Genomic DNA, 23106 nt, shown 5'->3' on the forward strand with positions numbered 1-23106 from the left:
TCAAAAACAGTAGAGTAAAATTTGAAGATCTAATTGGCTTTATTGTGGTCTACACATTTAATGCAATCCTATCAAAATATCACCAGCATTTTTCACAGAACTAGAACAATCCATCCTAAAATTTGTATGGAATCACTGAAGACCCTAAATAGCCAGAGCAATCTTGAAAAAGAAGGGGAAAACTGGAGGCATCAAGATTCCACTTTTCAAGTTACAGCACAAAGCTGTAAGCATCAATAGGGTATGGTACTAGTGCAAAAACAGATACATATATCAGTGGAACATAATAAAGAACCCAGAATTGGACCCACAACTGTGTGGTCAACTAATCTTCAACAACGCACTCCCACCAAGTGGCCTGTGAGTGAAAAATAACTCCTACCTAAAGATTTGTGTTCTTTGAGTACATTGAAAATTTAACAAACAAAAGGCTTATCACCACCTAAAGGGCAATGTGACAGAGCTACTTGGATGTGATGGGAAGTAGCAATGTAATTGATATTTACTAATAAAATTTTACTTATTTAGATGCACTGTCTTTAGGTTCAGAGAATATTCTTATGTTTGAAACTGTGATTATTACTTAGAAAATACTACTTGTTCATCATTTTGAAATGAAATTATTTCCTATGAACAGAGACAACTGCTTTTGTTTCCAATAATGCCATGTAACATTCTTAGTTATGTTGCTCTTCACAAAAATGTTTTCTACTTTGTGCTTTTGCCAAAATGTAGTAAAAATTGGTAACAGCAGAGTTATTCTAGGTATAAAAAAAAGAAAGCATATGGAATTAAGAGCTTGGAAAAATGCAACGTTTACTTCAGTGAACTCAGTGATCTTTTATTTCATAATTAGACATCTACAAGGAGAGGGAGTGTCAGAAAAAAAAATAGGAGCAGATTTGATGATTAGATGAAGTTATTATAAAACAGAATTCAGTTCGCCAGAGGTCAGTTGAGTCAGCACAGTGAAAACGCATAGGGGGTGGTTCTTGAATTCTTGCTTATTTGGGAGCTGTGTGTGATAAACTAGGAAGAACAGTTTGAGGCAATTATAGATAAAAAACAATGTTATGAAGAAAGAAATGCTTATATAATACTAATTTTAAAGATAATCTTAAGAAATGTTATTTACCTTAGATTAGTTTAGGAAATCCAGAACATTTTGAGGCCAGCATACCAATATTTTAATGCAGATTGGCATTTCTTGAGATAGGAAGCATATGTTGTAGAATTAGCAAGGTTTAGATAATTTAAGTTATATTAACATATCTGATTACCATGATGAACAGATTTTCTGAAAAAATGTTGCTTATTATAAAGATTTAAAAAATTCTAATAATAATAAAAAAATTAAGTAATATTTAGTTATTGGAGCATCTGGCCTAAAAGGACATACTGAATTTTACATCTGATTGGAAGGAATCACTTAACTTCTGTATAGATATGTACTGTGGGGGCGCCTGGGTGGCTCAGTGGGTTAAGCCGATGCCTTCGGCTCAGGTCATGATATGTACTGTGTATCATGTATTTTGAATTTAATACATTAAAAAGTATATGTTTTGAATTTGTATATGAAATAAATATGTCAGGTGACGCTTGTTCTCAATAGGTAATTTTTTTTTTATTTTTAATTTTTTTTTCAATAGGTAATTTTAAAAAATCCTATTAGATGTCCTTTTATCTCTGTAAGCCTTGGTTTCCTAGTTATAAAATAAGACTGTAGATTAATACAATTACTGAGGTTTTTTCCTTCTCTAAAGTTCTGTGACATTTGAATTAGTGAGCTACATAAAAGGATTTTACCACAAATAATTCCATGACTGCTATCATTAATTCAAAGTTAATTTATGATCTCTGTGGTAGTATTCACGGTGAGGATAAGATAGTTAAAAATCTAATCCTTATTCCCAAAGGTTCTCTGTGTCACCTTCTATTAGTAAGGAAATGTATAAAAATGTATAAAAATCACCATTTTACAAAGAAGAATATGATAAATACTGAATGAAAATAATATATAGAATGCTGTGGGGTTTAGCAAAGGGAGGGACTGCAGTAGTGTAATGACACAATGTGGTGCTTAAAAAAAGTCCCTTTGAGGAAATATGTTAGTTTTTTTTTAAAGATTTTTTTAATAAATCTATATTCTATTTATAAATCTATATTTTTATAAATCTTTTATAGATTTATTTTATATTTTATAAAATATATTTATTTTATTTATATATATATATTTATTTATAGATTTATTTTATAAATCTGTATTTTTTTATAAATACTTTTTTATAAATCTATATTTGTAATTGAACAGAAATTGAGTGCAGAATATATTTTAGCCTGTCTGTTGTTAAAAAACAAAATTCAGGCCATTAGATTTGAAGATGTAGTTAGCTTTATTAAATGATTCATAAATCAGGCTTCATTCCATCTAGCAAGTAGAGGGGAGCTTCACTAAGTTAAATAAGAGAAAGATTTTAATTTTTTTTCTTTTAAAATTTATTTATTTTAAAGAGAGAGAGCATGTTTGCGAGTGACGGGGGAGGGACAAAAGGAGAAGGAGGGAGAAAATCTCAAGCAAATGCCCCACTGAGCACGGAGCCTGATGACCCAGGAGATCATGACCTGAGCTGAAAGCATGAGCTGGGTGCTCAGCTGACTGAGCCATCCAGGTGCCCCTAAAAATCTCTCTTTATCTTTATTTTTGCCTTTTTAATTACTATGTTTACTGGTGTGATCTTCTTGGGTTTCTTTTGTTTGGGGCTTTTGGTGCCTTCTGTTTCTGGATTTCTGGTTCCTTGGGAAGTTTTTAGCTATTATTTCTTCAAATTTTCTGTCCCCTTTTTCAAACTAGCTTTTATATCAAGTATTTTTCCAGATTATATGAACTTGGAAAGCATTTGGGTTAGTTTCTATCTTCTTGCATTTTAGAATAACCAGGTCTTATAAGTGCTTGCCTTTGAACCAACTAAATAGAGCTGTTTTACAAATTAATTCCTACCAGAGATAGAAACACATAGAACACATACATAGACACACGTGAATATGCAGGTAGATGCTGACTTTATTAGCTTCTGTTTTAAAATTACTACCATGAAATAAGTGTTACCTAAGATTCTGTCACAGCCACTGACTCAGGAAGGCAGTGGGTCATCGCTTAGCTCACTACATTGTCCACTGCATGAACTGATGAGCTCTGGCATGCTGCCTCAGCCAGTTGTCCCAGGGAATCCCATGGAGGCTGGGCAAATCAGTAGGATAGCACCTGGCTGGGTTTGCTAACACTGTTGCTTAACCCAAACTTGTCACAAGAGAGGCCAGTAACTCAAGCGACAAGTGTTTGGAGAAGAGAAAGAGAGAAATTTATTTTGGGTTCCAGAAGCTAGGGGGATGGAAGGCTTAAGCCTTAATAACCAACCTCTCCACTGACAAGATGGACACATAGAAGTTCATAGGAAGAGGATGGAGGTGGGGGGTGCCTGGCAAAAGAGCAGGCAGAGAGTGTGTGATCATGGATGGGGGTCTGTATGTATGCAGCTCAAGATCCTGGGCAGGCAAGGGGACATGTGGGGTGTGGTCTTCTAGTCATTTGGTTGCTATCAGGGCTTTTCTGTTCTTGTGGTTGGAATGTTCCAGTCATTGCAAAATGTTTTTTGTCAGTGCCACCTAAAAGTGTAGTAAGAAATAAATACAGTGGGTTTTGGTTACAGCTTGAGTTGTTGAGTAGTCTTGTCTGTTTCTGGTTTTAACTGTTTGGGCCTATGGTGGAGCAAGAGGGCTCGATGACATTAAGTATAAACTTTTAGTTATAAAATTTGGATTTGAGGTTCTCCGGTAGATGGTTAAGGTTATTGGTATAGATGGCTAAAGCTTTCTTTTAATATTTGTGGAGAAGCTACTTAAGATTTATATTTGTCCTTGGCAAGTCAAGTTTTAAATGGCCTTTCCTTCTTATTTTCCCTTGGTAAGGATTACCTCCCTGCAATTTGCATTTTAAAGAGATTGGCTAGATAAAGAGTTCTCAGAGAAGACATCAAACATTTTCATTTTAAATGCACAGGAAAAAGATGTAACCATTTTCTAGAAGACTTTTATTTCTTTAAGGTCAGAATTTTTACAATATTTATAAGCCTTTTGAGATAAATAGGGGATGTTTTGGGATTGATGAAAAGGATTGATGGTCTTTGAATTGTTTTTGGAACTGCACCTCTGGTCCGCTAAAGGCTAGTTTTGTAAATTAAGCACAGCTGTTTCTAATTTCTCACTGAATTTCATTGCTGCCTAAATGATATCACAGGCCTAACAGACCCATCTATTCATGAGAATGCCTTTTCTCCCTTTAGCTTATGGGAGAAGGCCTAAAAAAATTTCTACCAGCCCTAGATAACAGCTTTCTAGTTTGTCCAAATTTCTGATTATAGTTAGTAAATCTTTTAAAAATATCTTTCAGGTTTTGGCTGGGACGAACAAAAAAGATTTCTGGAAGTGTTAAACAACCTCATGGATACAAGAGAAATCCTCAAATAGGACATAAAATATACTATTTTTACAAGAGATAGTCATTCCCCCAAATAGCCAAAGAAACAACCACCTGCAGGTACCAGGCAGGCAAAAAGTCCAAGCTGTGTTATTGGGATGTAAAGTTGTTGGGTCCCCAATGTTGGGTCCATGGTCAAAGGAGCGAGACTGATAAAAAGCAAACGTCAAGCAAAGCTTTGTTTGGTGCCAAGCCTCAAGAATCAAACCGACTGTCAAACAGACCGGTCAGGGCCGCCCCTTACGGAAAGGACGACCCCTCCCTGCCTCACAGACTAACTTTTATAGAGCAAAGGCCATGTGGTTGAGCCTGGCCACACACAGGTGGCCAATGAGATTGCAATACACAGAGAAAGCTGCACAGTCATGCTAGGTCACACACGGGTGGCCAATTGAACTACAATTCCCCCATACCATAGTAGACATTTGCACTAGCCTATCACCTTGGTGAGAATTGGCCCCCAAAAGGCGGGGCCCACACTTCTTGGTAGCTAGGGAGACAGTATGCTCGCTTTACTGATTGGATGTCTCCACCTGTCCCAACTCATCCCTGCATTCGGGCTTTTATCTCTACCTGACCTGATCCACCCTTGTATCTGGGCTCTGTTACCTGGTTCTGGTTTTCTGGACTTGCTTTTAAATAAGTTTCCCTGTGTGGAGGGGGGGCGGTAGACAGGATCAATTTAAGTTTTACTGCATAAACAACAAAATGGCTGTTCAACCGAGGTGGGGCCACTCTGGCTAAATAGGCCTTTACAAAGTGAGATGGGCAAGAAAGAAATACTTATTCCTAAGAGTGAAATTATTATTTATTTATTTTTTAAAATGATTTTTAGTTTGTTTATCTGGCAGAGACAGACATAGCTGGAGAGGGGAACACAAGCAGAGGGAGTGGGAGAGGGAGAAGCAAGCTTCCCTGCTGAGCAGGAATCATGACCCAAGCTGAAGGGAGACACTTAACTGACTGAGCCACCCTGGCCCCCCCTAAGAGTGAAATTATTTATAACCAATGGTCTGGTTTTGAAAATGATGGGATAATGTGAATTGTTATTTTCCCCTCTTGACTAGGCTCAGGAGGTAATTTTTTAAAAAAAGATTTTATTTATTTATTTGAGAGCCAGAGATAGAAAGCACAGAGAGAGAGAGTGAGAGGGAGAAGCAGACTCCCCACTGAGCAGGGCACCCAATGTGGGACTCCATCCCGTACTCCAGGATCATGACCTGAGCTGAAGGCAGTTGCTTAACCAATTGAGCCACCCAGGCTCCCTTATCAGCCTTTTGTAATGAATCTTTCAATGAAACTAATTTGGAATCTTGAAGCCTTTTGGAAACTCCTTAATATCCATTAAAATAAGCCTCCCATTCTGTTTAATTTGGGAACCCTTACTTTCAACCATACTTTTTAAATGAGCAAGTTTGTCTAATTTGAACATTTCCCATAATGGCCACTGTAAATTCTGGATTATTTTTAATAGAATTTTTTTTTATTTTGCTAGATGCCTACAACTTCTAGGACTATAGTTCTTAGACATAAAATAAGCAGGTATGCTTGATTCTTTAGAATGTAAAGATCCCATTAGCTAGTAAGTCCTTGGGTTTTTCAGAGCCCAACTAATACCTAAAAGTAGTATGATGTGGGGTTGGGATTGTGTGTGTGGTTTTTTTTTTTTAATTAAAAAAAAATTTTTATAAACATATAATATATTTTTATCCCCCGGGGTACAGGTCTGTGAATCGCCAGGTTTACACACTTCACAGCACTCACCTTAGCACATACCCTCCCCAGTGTCCATAACCCCCCCCCCCTCTCCCAACCCCCTCCCCCCAGCAACCCTCAGTTTGTTTTGTAAGATTAAGAGACACTTATGGTTTGTCTCCCTCCCAATCCCATCTTATTTCATTTATTCTTCTCCTACCCCCTTAACCCCCCATGTTGCATCTCCACTTCCTCATATCAGGGAGATCATATGATAGTTGTCTTTCTCTGATTGACTTATTTCGCTAAGCATGATACCCTCTAGTTCCATTTACATCGTCGCAAATGGCAAGATTTCATTTCTTTTGATGGCTGCATAGTATTCCATTGTGTATATATACCACATCTTCTTGATCCACTCATCTGTTGATCGACATCTAGGTTCTTTCCATAGTTTGGCTATTGTGGACATTGCTGCTATAAACATTCGGGTGCATGTGCCCCTTCGGATCACTACGTTTGTATCTTTAGGGTAAATACCCAGTAGTGCAATTGCTGGGTCATAGGGTAGTTCTATTTTCAACATTTTGAGGAAACTCCATGCTGTTTTCCAGAGTGGTTGCACCAACTTGCATTCCCACCAACAGTGTAGGAGGGTTCTCCTTTCTCCGCATCTTTGCCAGCATCTGTCATTTCCTGACTTGTTGATTTTAGCCATTCTGACTGGTGTGAGGTGATATCTCATTGTGGTTTTGATTTGTATTTCCCTGATGCCAAATGATATGGAGCACTTTTTCATGTGTCTGTTGGCCATCTGGATGTTTTTGCAGAAATGTCTGTTCATGTCCTCTGCCCATTTCTTGATTGGATTATTCTTTGGGTGTTGAATTTGCTAAGTTCTTTATAGATTTTGGACACTAGCCCTTTATCTGATATGTCGTTTGCAAATATCTTCTCCCATTCTTTCAGTTGTCTTTTGATTTTGTTAACTGTTTCCTTTGCTGTGCAAAAGCTTTTGATCTTGATGAAATCCCAATAGTTCATTTTTGCACTTGCTTTCCTTGCCTTTGGCAATGTTCCTAGGAAGATGTTGCTGTGGCTGAGGTCAAAGAGGTTGCTGCCTGTGTTCTCCTAGGATTTTGATGGATTCCTTTCTCACATTGAGGTTCTTCATCCATTTTGAGTCTATTTTCATGTGTGGTGTAAGGAAATGGCCCAATTTCATTTTTCTGCATGTGTCTGTCCAATTTTCCCAACACCATTTATTGAAGAGGAGGCTGTCTTTTTTCCATTGGACATTCTTTCCTGCTTTGTCGAAGATTAGTTGACCATAGAGTTGAGGGTCTATTTCTGGGCTCTCTGTTCTGTTCCATTGATCTATGTGTCTGTTTTTGTGCCAGTACCATGCTGTCTTGATGATGACAGCTTTGTAATAGAGCTTGAAGTCCGGAATTGTGATGCCACCAACTTTGGCTTTCTTTTTCAATATTTCTTTGGCTATTCGAGGTCTTTTCTGGTTCCATATAAATTTTAGGATTATTTGTTCCATTTCTTTGAAAACAAATGGATGGTATTTTGATAGGAATTGCATTATATGTGTAGATTGCTTTAGGTAGCATAGACATTTTCACAATATTTATTCTTCCAATCCAGGAGCATGGAACATTTTTCCATTTCTTTGTGTCTTCCTCAATTTCTTTCATGAGTACTTTACAGTTTTCTGAGTATAGATTCTTAGCCTCTTTGGTTAGGTTTAGTCCTAGGTATCTATAGTTTTGGGTGCAATTGTAAGTGGGATTAACTCCTTAATTTCTCTTTCTTCCGTCTTGTTGTTGGTGTAGAGAAATGCAACTGATTTCTGTGCATTGATTTTATGTCCTGACACTTTACTGAATTCGGATTGTGTGTGTTTTACTGTATTTCTTGCTGCACAGGAATTTTCTGGAGGTTGTCAGGTGACCTGGTGTTAATCTAACCCTTCTGTGACCAGCTGATCAACCACAGGAGTCTTCTTGGGGTGGTATGCGCTCTAACATTTGTTAAATGCTTGACCTGTACCCCACCAGTTTTTGTGGCTTTCTGCCTTTTAAGATCCCTACTATCAGTAGCCTTTATTTACACAAAACAAGATGAACAAACATGTGCCTTAAAATATTAGCAGTGCTGTGTCTTGGCCACAAGAAGGCTCTCTGCACACAACTGACAATTCTTGTAGAACCTTGATGAGGTTTTCTGCCCTGGGAATTGTCCAAAGGATTGAGGGCATGGTTCTGGGCAGACCGTTCCACCAGCTCAGTTGGACTCTGGGTGAAATTGCCATCTCGACTGGGCTCTCAGCAGAACTGCCAGCTCAGCTTGGGTTGGGCTCTGGGAAAATCTGCCACCTCAAGCTGACCTACCTATAAAGGAAAGCCACTCATATCAGGAGCTTGAGTGCAGACAAAAAGGCATCTCTCACACTGAGAGCTGCTTACCTACAGCCCTCTGAAATGACAAAGACGAGGAACTCAAAGAGTTTTGCATTGTTTCTCATTTTGCCTGAATGTTGTAAGAAGTTTGCTTCAGGTCCTACCACTGCCACCAAATGTGTTAAATAATAAAATTCAAGCAAGCAAATTTGAAGATCTAACTTACTTTGTTAAACAACTCATGAATTGGGCAGCACCCCATGTAACAAATAGGATGCTCCAAAGAGTTACTTGGAGTGGAAGATTTTTTATAGGATGATGGGGGCAAGAAAGGTATTAGTAAGAGAAAAGGTTTGTTCACTCAAGGCCACTGTCTAGGGGGAAAGCATGTGTCTTATCATGCATATTACCCTGTCTGTCTTTGTGGGGTAGAGAGGACCAGGTGGCAGACTCTGTTATGGATTGAAAAATTTCTGAATAACCAACTAGGGCTACATTTCTGGGGATTGTTGAAACTGCAGTTAGATTATGTATTAAGTATGGGTTTGGAGACGTGGTTTAAGTGACACTATTACGGGCCTGTGATTTTTTTTTTCTTTAACACAGTTTAAAAGCACAAAAGGAAAATTACATTTTGGAGATACATGTTGATTCAAGCCTATTTAAGTCAAGGTATAATCAGTTAGTATAACCAAGAATCACCTATATGAGGTGATGGATAGTAACTAAACATTGTAGAAATTATTTCACAATATATATAATGTATCAAATTATTATATTGTACATCTTAAACTTACACAGTGTTGTATTGCAGTTACAGCTCAATAAAACTGGAGAAAAGTAAGAGTAACTGAATAGGAATAACTTCTAATTGCAGAAAGATGAAAATTAACAAGGTTAGGGCGGTCCTTATATAATTGTGGGAAACTAAAAAGCTGTGTAAGGCAGATGTTTTCCTAATTTAACAGTTCTGTGTAGGATCAGCTTTCTTTACCTTCACTTGTGTGAAGTTAAATAGAAGCTGTTTGCAAATGTATTTTCCCCGTGTTATCATATGTATTTGCAGCTTAGTGAGACCTTCTGATGGTTACATGATTTGTGATTTTTAAAAATATAGACATTTTTATTAAAACAAGAGTTCTTATAGGCAGTGGTTCACAATTTAACTTTCATCAGAATCACTTTTGGCTCTTTAAAAAACCCAGATTTTCGGACCCCATCCTAAAGATTCTGAATAGAGATATGAGGATTATCGTTCTTTGTATTTGATGATAGTATACCATTTTAGACAACTAGAGTTTATTTGTATAAGTGTGAAGAATCTTCGTGATGTTTACTCAACCACATTTATCGAGCCCCTTTCATGTATTTACATGTTTCAAAGTGCTCTAGTTAATTCTAACATGAACCAGACAATTTTTGTTTTACACACAGATTGATTTTTAGTTACCTAAAAATAAGTGAATATTAGAAATAAAAAGTGTTTTTTATAAAAAAAAATCTCATTTTGAAACTAAATTGGTGAATATAATGTTTAGGTCTACATGAGATTTATAGTAATAGAGAAAACTTTGCTTCCATAGTAAACTAAGTGCAGATGAAGTATTTTACCAGTGTTGTACACTTATCCACAACAACAAAGTTGAGTAGTTGTGATTGAGACCATATGGCTTGCAAAGCTTAAGATATTTCCCATCTAGCTTTTTATAGAAAAAGTTCATTGACTCCTGACAAGGATTTACATTGTTTGTAAATAATAACTGTTTTACTTCTTCCTTTCCAATGAGTGCCTTTTCTTTCTTTTTCTTGCTTTATTGCACTAGTTAGGACTTCTCTATGATATTGAGTGGGAATAGGAAGTGTCTATGTCTTTTCTGTGTTCTCACTCTTTGGAGAAAAGCAATTAATTTTTTACCATTAAGTGTGATGTTAGTTGTAGGTTTATGGATAGTGTTTATCAGGTTAAGAAAACTCTTTTGTATTCCTAGTTTACTGAAAGTCTTTAACATGAATGAATGAATGCTGAATTTTCTCAAATGCCTTTCTATATCTGTTGATGATGTGGTTTTTCTTGTTTAGTCTGTGACTATGTTGAATTATGTTGATTTTTTTCAATGTTGAACTATTGTTGCATTTCCCAGATAAACTTCCCTGGTTTTGATATATATCTATACCTGTAAGGTATGTTGCTGGATTTTATTTGCTCATATTTGATTGAGGATTTTTATCTGTTTTTATGAGGGATATTGGGGCATTGGTGTTATTTCTTTAAATATTGAGTAAATATTTAAATATTGAATATTAAATATTCAACGACAAATTTGTCGTTGAAACTATATGGTTCTGAAGTTTTCATTTCAGAAAGGTTTTAACTTACAGATTCAGTTTCTTTAATACAGGTCATGTATTTCTTCTTGGGTAAGTGTGGGCATTCTTTAGCTTTCAGAGCATTGGTCCGTTTTATCTAAGCTGTCCAATTAATATGGATAGAGCTGTTTGCATTATTCCTTTTGACATCATGGGGTCTGTACAAGTGTATACACTTTTTTCCTGTTAATGAGTAATTTGTACCTTCTTTCTTTTTTGCTTGGTCAGTTTATTTTAGAGATTTATCATTTTATTGATCTTTGCTAAGAACTACATTTTGGGGGGTGCCTGGGTGGCTCAGCTGATTGAGCATTTGCCTTTGGCTGAGGTCATGATCCCAGGATGCTGGGATTGAGTCCCAAGTCAGGCTCCCTGGTCAGCAGGGAGTCTGCTTTTCCCTCTTCCTCTACCCTTCCCCACATTTCATGCTCTCTTTCTTTGTCACTCTCTCAAATAAATAAATAAAATCTTAAAAAAAAAGAACTACCTTAAGTGTTTTTTAATTTGTGCTTCAAAACAAGTAGAAAGTTAGATTACTGATTTGGGGGTGTTTCTTTTGTAATATAAGCACTTATAGCTCTAAATCTATACTGTTTAGATGTATTACTAATTTTGATTTGTTTTATTTTTATTTTTGCTGAGTTCAAAGTATTTTGAAACTGAACCTTTCTCTTTCATTTTAACCTATGGATTATTAGGAATTGTATTGCTTTATTTTTCAGTATTTGGAAATTTTTGAGATGTATTTCTCTTATTGATTCTAGTTTAATTGTATTATGCTCACTAAGCTTATTTTTTACAATTCAATTTTTAAAACTTAAAGATCATGTTATAACCCAGGAAATAGTTTGTCTTGGAGAAAGTTCCATGTGCATTTGAATAGGGTGTGTAATCTGCCTTTGTGTTGTGTAGTGATCTATAAATACTAGATCCTGTAATTGGTGTTCAGTTCTTCGATAACCTCGATGTATTTGTGTATACTTTGTTAGTGATTATTGTGAGAGGAATGTGAAATCTCCAGTTATAAATGTGGGTTTGTTTTTCTCCTTTCGTTTCCATCAAGTCTTTATACTGTTTAGTTGTTAGGTAAATTTATATATATTTACTTTTGTGTTCTCATTGACTTGATTCTTTTAACATTGTTAAATGACCTTTGTTCCTAGTGGTTTTTTTCTTGTGTGGTAGTCTACTTTCTCTTATACTGATATGTCCCTTTAGACTATATTAGTGTATAGTCTCTTCAGTTTTCTTTTGATTAGTGTTTTCATGGTATAGCTTCTTCCCTCATTTTACTTTAACTTACTTATATTATTTAAAGTTTTTATTTTTTAGACAATGTAGTTGTGTCTTGTTTTTAATATAATCTGTCTTTTAATTGGTATGTTTAGGTCATTTATGTTTAATATAATTATTTACAAGTTTGAATTTAGGTCTGTCATTTTATTGTTTTCTGTTTTTGTTTCTCATTTCCTGCCAACTTTTGAATTATTTGAACATTTAGTATTTCATTTTTACTCTATTGCCTTATGATAATTTTAGTGGTTGCTGTAGGGATTGAGGTCTCTGTGTCTTGAGTAGAGTAGAAATACAATTAAAATTTGATTGGTTTAAACCTGATAACTTTTCATGGCTGTCTTCTCTCTTTTAATGGACAATTTTTAACTTTTATTATTTGCTAATTGATTTGAAGGTACACCTGAGATTCGATTTGGGATTCAGAATTAATTCTTGAAAACAGTGAATAATTAGTAGCTAGATATATATTTTTTAAAGATTTTATTTATTTATTTGACAGACAGAGATCACAAGCAGGCAGAGAAGCAGGCAGAGAGAGAGAGAGAGAGGAGGAAGCAGACTTCCTGCTGAGCAGAGAGCCCAATGTGGGGCTCGATCCCAGGACCCTGGGATCATGACCTGAGCCAAAGGCAGAGGCTTTAACCCACTGAGCCACCCAGGCACCCCTAGTAGCTATATTTTTATAATTTAAATGGATTACATATAGTACAGGTAGATATTAGAGGTAATTTTATCTCCATATATGCATATATTATTCTTGTTTTGTGTTTTTTAGAGCCCAGTGTGCTATAAACATTGAAATAATGATGATAATAACAAGTGTTATTATTATTAAAATTTTGTTTCAGATACTTTGATAAATGTCCAGAGTTGATATAGATACTGTGACTCAGCAAAATTAAGTAATTTGCCCAAAACTTCATATCTTATTAGTAGTAAAATTTGAATTCAGATCCATGTCAGTTTGATTCCAAAGTTCATATGTTGTAGTATTAGTTTAGCCATTCATTCTACTGATATTTGTTGAGTACCTACTATGTCTCAGATACTATATTATTTCTGATTGAAAAATCAGCAAAGTTCTTGCTGTTATGATGCCTCTGTCTTGTGGTAAGACTGTCATTAAACAAATAAATATAATAACAAATGTGTAATTACATTGTGGTAGTGCCGTGAAGGGGAAGGACAGGGAATGAAAAGTATCAAAAACATGAGGAACTTAGTTGGAATAGTTTGTTAGAGACCTGTACGCCTGAAACAAACAATACATTGTTATGTTAATTTAAAAAGATAGTTTGTATGAGTGACATTAGCAATAAAGAGCTAAGAGTGATGGGAGTTAGAAAGGTTCTATTGGCAGAGAGCAAAGGATCTCCCAGGGTCTTGAGGTGGAAAAGAATTTAAAGGTTCTTGGAACTGAAACAATGCCAGAGTGGTTGGAATATAGTAACATGCTGTGGGTGTGTATTGAGACTGGAAAGAGAGGCAGGGACCAGGTTATCTAGGGCTTTGTAGGCTGTGCTAATTTAATTGACAGTTGCCTTAATTTTTCCTCCTTAGGAAAGGGCCATAGAATGTAAACCATTTATAAAGTAAGAGCTGTCTACTTCCATGAATTACTTAATGGATGTAGCTGCTATCTTTTTATCTCAATGCAAGGTGTAGTCAGTCCTGGAAATCTAGCATTACTTATATATGTACCCTAGAAAATGTGGTGGTTCAAGTTCTTTTGATAAAAAGAAATTTTTTCCCACAATGTTTAGTAGGTTTCATTGGTTAAAATAATATAAGAAGAATAATGCATTTAGAATATCATGCAAAGAACAACACACTTTAAAAATTTCCTTAAGACATATAGGAGATCAAACATGACATGCTACTCTTAATTTCATCTGTTTTTAATGAACCTTGAAATACTATCTTTTAGCATTTCCTTCACATTTCTAATATTGGATCACATGTTTATGTCTTTCTCAGTCTGAGGGAAAAGGGCACACCAGTGCTGGAGATGCAATATATGAGGTAGTAAGTCTACAGCGACAGTCTGAAAAGGAGGAACCAGTCACTCCCACTAGTGGAGGGGGTCCAATGTCACCGCAGGAGGATGAAGCAGATGAGGGTAAGAAGTGACACTCAGTTCTCTTTCTTTACATAGCTGCTGTACTTATAACCCTCAACGCTGTGTGTATGTGTGTGTGCGTGTGCGCTTGTGTGTGTGAAGAGTGCGGGAGGAGAATGATGATTATTCCTAGTCTCCCCACCTCCGCTGCTCTAGATTCTGCTAGATGCAGAAGAGATTTCGGTCCATTGCTTCCTTGGTTGCATAGTTCCCAGTGCCATTTATGCATCTGTTTAAATTTGCTGTTTTGCTTTCTGTTTAATTTCAAATATTTTTTAAGTGTTTAATGAGAAGTTTCAACTTTTCTCACATGTCTTTAGAATTTCAGTTATAGGTCATGTCCCACTACTCATTTGATGTTATTTAGTTTTGACTTGTTTTTTGTTGTTGCTTTATCATTTTACCACTCAGTTTTTTGAGATAGCATGGTGTGTGCTCTGTTTACTACGTGGATGCTACTGAGAGATGCTTACTGGCCTCACAAGGGTCACACTTCATTTGGCTCTGTGCTTAGTATTCTTTTTATTAGGAACTAGAACTAACTGGCAGATCTTTACTTAAGCCCTTAAATGATCTGCTTATAGGATAGGGTTTATTAAAAATTTCTGAGTTTATATCATCTTTGAAAGGATCTTAGAATTCTTTCTCTCTATGAAACCATTCCTTTATTTGGTTTGCCATACAGATACTGGTTATTTTTTGGCTTGTATTTATTGAGTGTTTATTACATGCTAGACATTGTTCTAAGTGTGTAATTAAAAAAAAAAAACTTTGTGAAGGTATAATTTACATACAATGGAATGTATCAATTTTATTTACTTACTTACCTATTTATAAAGATTTCATTTATTTATTTATTTATTTATTTTTAAAGATTTTATTTATTTATTTGACAGACAGAGATCACAAGTAGGCAGAGAGTCAGGAAGAGAGAGAGGAGGGGAAGCAGGCTCCCTGCTGAGCAGAGAGCCTGATGTGGGGCTTGATGTGGGCCTGGATCCCAGGCCCCTGGGATCATGACCTGAGCCAAAGGCAGAGGATTTAACCCACTGAGCCACCCAGGAGCCCCATAAAGATTTTATTTTTAAATAATCTCTGCACCCAGTGTGGGGCTCATACTAGGATCCTCAAGATTAAGAGTCTCACGCCCTACTGACTGAGCCAGCCAGGTGCCCTGGATGTACCCATTTTAATTGTATAGTTCATTAAATTAAATTAAACTATTAAATTAAATAGTTCATTAAGTGGATACATCTGTATAACCACCACCAGCGTCATAATATAAAATATTTCCATTACTTCTTCCCCCCTAAAATTTCCCTCATGCCCCTTCACAAGAATCACTGTTTCTTCTCACCTATAGTCTCGGGCAACCACTGATCTGTTTTCTGTCACCATCTTTTGCCTTTTCTACAATTCATATAAAAGGAATCCTATAGTATATAGTCTTTTGTATATAGCATCTCTCACATAGCAAATCTTTTGAGATTTATCTATGTTGTGTCAATAGTTGGTTCCTTTTTGTTGCTGAGTAGTAATTTATCATAAAGATATGCCACAGTTTATCTCCTCACCAGTTAATGGACTTTTAAGGTGTTTCTAGCTGTTGGCTCTTTGCTGCTATGGATATTTGAGTACAAGTCTTGGGTGAATATCTGCTCTCATTTTTCCTGGGTAAATCACCTAGGAGTGGATTGTCTAGGTCTTATGATAGGGGTAGTTTAACTTCATCTAAAAATTTATTTATTTATTTAAAAGATTTTATTTATTTATTTGACAGAGATCACAAGTAGGCAGAGAGAGAGAGGGGGAAGCAGACTCCCCATTCAGCAGAGAGCCCGATGTGGGGCTTGATCCTAGGACTCTGAGATCATGACCTGATCCAAAGGCAGAGGCTTAACCCACTGAGCCACCCAGGTGCCCCTCTGTTGCCCATTTTTATTTTTTTTTAAGGATTTTATTTATTTATTTGACAGACAGAGATTACAGAAATTACAGACAGGCAGAGAGGCAGTCAGAGAGAGGAGGAAGCAGGCTCCCTGCTGAGCAGAGAGCCCAATGCGGGGCTCGGTCCCAGGACCCTGGGATCATGACCTGGGCCAAAGGCAGAGGCTTTAACCCACTGAGCCACCCAGGCACCCCCTGTTGCCCATTTTTAAATTGGGTTGTTTTCTGTTTGAATTTTCATATTTTATCTCTGTGTATATACGAATATGTAAAAGTCCTTTATTGATATATTTTGCAAATATTTTGTCCCACTGTATAGTTTGCCTTTTCATTTTTTGAACAATGTCTTTCGGAGAGTAAAAGTTTGAGTTTTATAAAGTCTAATTTGTCAGGTTTTTTCATTAATGATTTGTCTATGATCCACTTAAATTTTTATGTTTAGTTGGAGGTAGAGCTTAGAGAGTTTTTGTTGTTGTTTTTGTTTTTTTGTTTTGTTTTGTTTGTTTTGGGGCTTAAAACTCCAAACCTGTTATTATATCTTATGGCTTCTGAAGATCAGGAATTAGGCAATGGTTTTTGTGGGCAGTTCTGGCTAAGAGTTTCTTATGAATTGTCAGGTGTTGTCTGGGGATATAATCATCTAAAGATGTCCCTCGTTGGGCCTGAAAGGGTCCTATTCACATAATTACCAAAATGATGCTGATGGTTGGCAAGCAACTTTGCTTTCTCTCACATGGGCCTTCCCACACGGGCTGCTTGGGTGTCATTGTGAGATAATGGCTAACTTCCTTCAGATAGCCATCCAGGAGACCAAGGTAGAATCTGTAGTGCCTTTTATGTCCTAGCTTTGGAGTCATACAGTATCACTTTCTCTCTTTTTTTTTTTTTTTAATTTTTTTAATTTGTTTGACAGGCAGAGATCACAAGTAGGTAGGTGGAGAGGCAGGCAGAGAGAGAGGAGGAAGCAGGCTCCCTGCTGAGCAGAGAGCCTGATGTGGGGCTCGATTCCAGGACCCCAGGATCATGACCTGAGTCAAAGGCAGAGGCCTTAACCCACTGAGCCACCCAGGTGCCCTCGCAATATCACTTTCATAGTATTCTCTTGATTACAGAGTTCAGCCCTTCATTGCGTGACTCCACTATCTTCTATACAAGACTCTCCCAGGAACACTGTTGTGGTCATCTCTTTCCCAGCCAACATAAAGAGGAAAAGATCAGAGATTACAAGCAGGAGAATTTTAGGCCAGACCTAGAAACACATTCTTTTCTGGTAAATAAGAACCACAGCACTGGTTTGGGAATATAATTGAGCTATATGCACAGGAAGAAAAAGCAGGTGTTTCAAGTTATCTACCAGAAAGTAATTTGAGCACAAGATTTCAGGTAATGTTTTACAAAAATGCCGGTCTTAAATGAAATATACAGGGCGCCTGGGTGGCTCAGTGGGTTAAAGCCTCTGCTTTCAGCTCAGGTCATGATCCCAGGGTCCTGGGATTGAGCCCCGCATTGGGCTCTCTGCTCAGCAGGAAGCCTGCTTCCCTTCCTCTCTCTGCCTGCCTCTCTGCCTACTTGTGATCTCTGTCTGTCAAATAAGTTTAAAAAAAAAAAAAAAAAGAGGGGCGCCTGGGTGGCTCAGTGGGTTAAGCCGCTGCCTTCGGCTCAGGTCATGATCTCACAGTCCTGGGATCGAGCCCCACATCGGGCTCTCTGCTCAGCAAGGGGCGTGCTTCCTCCTCTCTCTCTGCCTGCCTCTCTGCCTACTTGTGATCTCTGTCTGTCAAATAAATAAAATCTTTAAAAAAAAAAAAAAAGAAAAGAAAAGAAATGAAAAATACATGGAACTAGAATTGGGAGAGAAAAAAATAATAGAATGAGAGCTGCTACTCAATAGGAATAGTTTATATTATACATTATATAATACATAATATAATTTAGTAAATAAAAATTCCTTACTTCTATCCATTAACTTAAAAGAAGGTTAACTAACATGGATTAGGTATCTGATATGTGGCATATAGTGTATTAGATATTTAATAAATCTAGTTTTATATTTTACTCATATTAGCCCTGAGAAATAAGTATTATCATCTTTATATAACATATGAATAAATAGACTTAAAAGTTTTAGGTAAATCATTTGGGGTCAGAGGGCTAATAAAATATACAGAATCTGGGACACCTAGGTGAATCAGTTGGTTAAGCCTCTGCACTGGGTCCTGCATTGGGCTCCTTGCTCAGCAGGGAGCCTGCCTCTCCCTCTGCCTTCTGCTTCCCCTGCTTGAGAAATAAACAAATCAATAAATAAAATATTTCCTCTGAGAAACAAATAAATATTTGAAAAAATATATATACAGAATCCAAACCTATGTTAGTCTCACTCTAAAGCCAGTGAATTTTCATGACCTACAAAATCAAGATATTCTTCTTTAAACCATGAATTGTAACTCCACTCTCAATTGCATAAAAGGTAGTATTTTTAATATTATAGACAAGATATTTTAGATCTTACATATTTCAGATCCTATTCTAGATCTAATATCCTATGCCTTGGATGGAAGACTATAATGTAACATAATATGAAAATATAACATGAGACTCTATCGTCCAAATAGCATTTGTTGTGTGAAAGCACTTTTGGAGAGTGATTTCAGCATACAGATCAACTAGTGCATTAAAAAGACCTCTAATAAAAAAAATGAAATGAAAAAGACCTCTAGATATAGAATATTTCAATTATGTTGGCCAGAAGCAAACATCCTTCTTTAAAACCTTTTGGAAGCCAAAATATTCTCTTCAACAGAAGTCTTTCAGACAGACAAGTCCAGCTTTAATTTATTTTCCATGCATTTTGTCTGACATATTACTTGATGTTATTCAAGGCTTAGAAGGGTATGTTTTGGTTTAGTGGTAATTACTTCAGGGGTGAGAAGATTTGAAAGTTGTGCAGATGCACTTGAAGGGAAGAGCTGCTTACTTATGGAAAGCAACATTACTAGAAAATGGATACGTTGAGAAGTAAATGGCAAACCAAATGATCCCAGGTTTAGCTTGTTATTAATTAGCAAAATATTCAGAAACAGTCACTGCCAGGATCTTAAGATCATGTATCTGAGCATTGGAAAGGCCATTTTTTTAGTCTTATTGAATTAGGCACAAGCTTCATTTTTACTTTTATTGAAGTATAATTAACATACAATGTTATATTAGTGTTGGGCGTGCAATGTAATGATCCAACAATTCTAAACATTTCCATTGTACAGCATGATAAGTGTAGTCACCATCTGCCTCCAGACAACATTATTGCCGTCTTACTGACTATATTCCATATGCCGTACTTTTCATCTTCATGACTTACTTATTTTGTAACTGGAAGTTTGTACCTCTTAATCCCCTTTCTCTCTTTTACCCATCTTCCCATTTTCTCCCATCTGGCAACTACCAGTATGTCCTCTCTCTTTTTTAAAAGATTTTACTTATTTATTTGAGAGAGAGAGAGAGAGAGAGAGAGCATAAGCAGAGGGAGGGGCAGAGGGAAAGGGAGAAGCTGACTCCCTCCTGAAGGCAGAGCGTCGGGGTGGGGGGGCGGGCTGTTAATCCCAGGTTGCCGAGATCATGACCTGAGCCGAAGTCATACGCTTAACTGACTGAGCCACCCAGGTGTCCCTGTTCTATTTAAGATTCTTTTTTTCCCTTTGCCTCTTTTTTCTTTGTTCATTTGTTTTTTAGATTCCACATATAAATGAAATCATATGGTATATATCTTTTTCTGTTTGACTTATTTCACTTAGCATTTATGCCTCTAGGTCCATCAGGTTGTTGCAAGTCCTCAGGGAAATGTAAATCAAAACCACAGTGAGGTACTGCCTTACACCCATGAGAATGGCTAGAGTCAAACACATGAGAAATAACAAGTGTTGGCGAGGATGTGGAGAAAAGGGAATGCTTGTGCACTGTTGGTGGGAATGCAAACTTGTGCAGCCACTGTGGAAAACAGTGTGGAGGTTCCTCACGAAATTAAAAATAGAACTACCATATGATACAGTAATTCCATTATGGGGCATTTACCTAAAGAAAACAAAAGCACTAATTTGAATTGATACATACACCCCTATGTTCATTCCAGCATTATTTACAAAACCTAAGGTGTGGAAGCAGCCCAAGTGCCCATTGATAGATGAATAGATAACAAAGAGGTAGTATGTATATATGGTGGGATTTTAGCCATAAAAAAAAATGACATCAAGCTTCATTTTTGTTGTAACCATTTTGGTAGATTTCCTTTGACACAGTTGTGTCCAAATGGCTACTTCAAAATGTGAGGAACAGAGGTAGAAGAGATACATTTGAGAATATTCTGGAGGGAAAATCAAGAGGTTTGTAAATTAATTGTATGTCATGAGCAGCAGAAGGGAAGGGAAGAAAAAGAATTAAAGGTCACATCTAGGTTTCTAGTGTAGGTTGTTGGATGACTTTGGTTGAACAAATGAGACAAGAGGAGAAAGAATGGATTACAGGGTAAGGGTAAGATTTATTCTGTTTCAGACACTGATGAGTTTGAACTTACTGGACATTAAAGTGGGACTATTTTTCAGTTATTAGAAATAGTCTTTAATTGTGAGAGAAGTTTAATAGCTAGAGATAAAGGTTGGAGAGACATTAGAATGAGGTAATGAGAATGGCTAAAATTTCCTTGGGAGAAAATGTGGGAGGTGCAAGTTAAAAGTAGAATTTAAGTGATCACTGACACTTGAGGGATAGATGTAGGAAGAGAAAGCCCAGCTAATGGATTTGCAGAAAAATGATCAGAACATTTTGAGAGGACGAATAACAGACTAAGTAGTAGTAACAGCCTGAGGAGTGGAGATTTGTAAGGTGGGGGTGATGTGCAGCATTGCCACATGGAACAGGGAGGTTCAATATGAAAGGACCAAAAACTGTTAATTGGATTTGGTAAATTTTAGAAGTCTCCATGATGGTGATTTTACTGATGTTGGGAAATAAAGCCTTATTGTAGTGGATTTGGAGAAGGAGAACAATGTTCTTAAACTTTCAAGAAAGTTGATGAGAAGAGGAAAGAGATTGTATTAAAAACACTGGGTTAATTAGGCCAGAGAAGGGTAAGAACTTTGAGCTCATCTGTAGCTGGAAAGGGAGAGCTTAAATAGGGAGGAATTAGCCACTGAATGTGTAGCAGTCCAGGCTCCCTACATGCTTCTGTGTCTTTGCAAGTGCTGTTTACTCTGCTTGGAGGCTTTTTCCACTTAAGTCCACCTGGGTAAGCTCTACAACAGGAATGCATGTTAACAGTTAAAAGAAAATAGTAATTTTAGTGTACTGGCAGTTTCTATACTTAGAGATGTTTCAAAATATTTTCTATGACTTTTTTTTAGTCGGTTGCTCAGGCGAATTTACATTTAAAAAGTATTCAGCGTACAAGGGCTGAGTAAGGAGCTTGGTGATTCCACTTATCAAAAAGCAATGATAAAAGTCGATAAAATTGTCAAAAACCAGCCAGTTCAGGACTTGGGAAAGTGACAAATTATAAAAAACGGAGAAACATCTATTCAAGAAAAACTACTGAACTCGGAAAAAGAACAGTCCGTATTTTAGTCCCCAAGGCTGCCCCCTTCTGCTCATTCCCACCATTGGCTTATTGTCATGACAGTTTTACAAGGGTGGGGCAAGCTGTGAAAACTAGGAGCTTTTGCCAAAACAGATCCATAAACACAGTGAATGAATTTGGGTTGCCAGAGGGGAGGGAGTCTGGGAGATGGGCAAAATGGGTGAAGGGAAGTAGGAGATATCAGCTTCCAGTTGTGGAATAAATAAGTCATAGGGATGAAAGTTACATATAGCACAGGGAATATAGTCAGTGGTCTAGTGAGAGCAGTGTGTGGTGACAGACGGGAGCTGTGCTTGTAGGGAGCACAGCGTAGCATATAAAGTTGTCGTCACTGTCTTGTACCCCTGAGACTAATGTAATATTGTGTGTCAACTATACGTCAATAAAAGAGGAAAGAATTTAAAAAAAAAGGGGAAAGAAGGAAAATCAGTAGCTTTGCCTTAGCTGCTGGAAGGGGTTTACTTGATTTGGAGCAAACATAGAAACCTGTATTTCTGGAATGTTCTTGGAAACAGTAGTGATTTCTGTGGCAAAAAGATGGGAAGGCCAATGTTGTTAATAGCGTGAGATCATAATTCTGGTTGGGGAAAGCCATAGGTTGGCCAGAATTTGAACAAGATTTTAGGAATAGGTGGGCTTTCATAAGATCGTACATGTCACTGGTGGTCTAGAAGACTGCGTCTGGTTGTGAGGCTATGCACACACTCAGGAGAGACCAGAGAGAGCCCTAACTAGTCACATATCCATGCTGGACCTGAGTCCTGTTTCCAGAGTTCCATCTCCAAAATGGTTTTGCTTTTCTTCTCTATTCAGCAGAGAGCAACTGTGTTCCAAGTGGAGTAAATAGCTGAAGACTGGTTCTCCCAGGATCAAGCCTTTAGTCTTCCCTTGTCAGCCGGTGGCAGCTCCCAGGCTCCAAATCTCAGAATCCAGAATCTGACCTCTCTCTGACTGGATCATTGCCTATGCTGGATTATTGCCTTTGCCCCTAACTGGTTTCTCGCCTTTCACCCTTGGCCCTACCACCCTAGCTCGTGTTCACACGCACCGGCCATACATATTCTTTAGAAATTTATAAGATTACTTTTCTTCTCCCCTTAAAGTCCTCTGTTGGCTT

The 23106-nt window shown here is 37.1% G+C and overlaps 1 protein-coding gene across 8 annotated transcripts in view; it reads left to right on the top strand.

Moving 5' to 3' along the window:
• The window catches only part of RABGAP1L (RAB GTPase activating protein 1 like), a 778147-nt gene that overhangs the window by 155360 nt on the left and 599681 nt on the right, over positions 1 to 23106 (top strand). For all 8 annotated transcript variants that reach the window (XM_045069736.1, XM_045069734.1, XM_045069733.1 and 5 more), the window contains one exon: positions 14278 to 14419. In XM_045069736.1, the coding sequence (XP_044925671.1) occupies positions 14278 to 14419 (142 nt within the window). The remainder of the gene's footprint in view (positions 1 to 14277; positions 14420 to 23106) is intronic.

This window comes from Mustela putorius, unplaced genomic scaffold, assembly GCF_011764305.1.
Source record: "Mustela putorius furo isolate JIRA1106 unplaced genomic scaffold, ASM1176430v1.1 tig00003942_pilon_pilon_pilon, whole genome shotgun sequence".
NCBI lineage: Eukaryota > Metazoa > Chordata > Mammalia > Carnivora > Mustelidae > Mustela > Mustela putorius.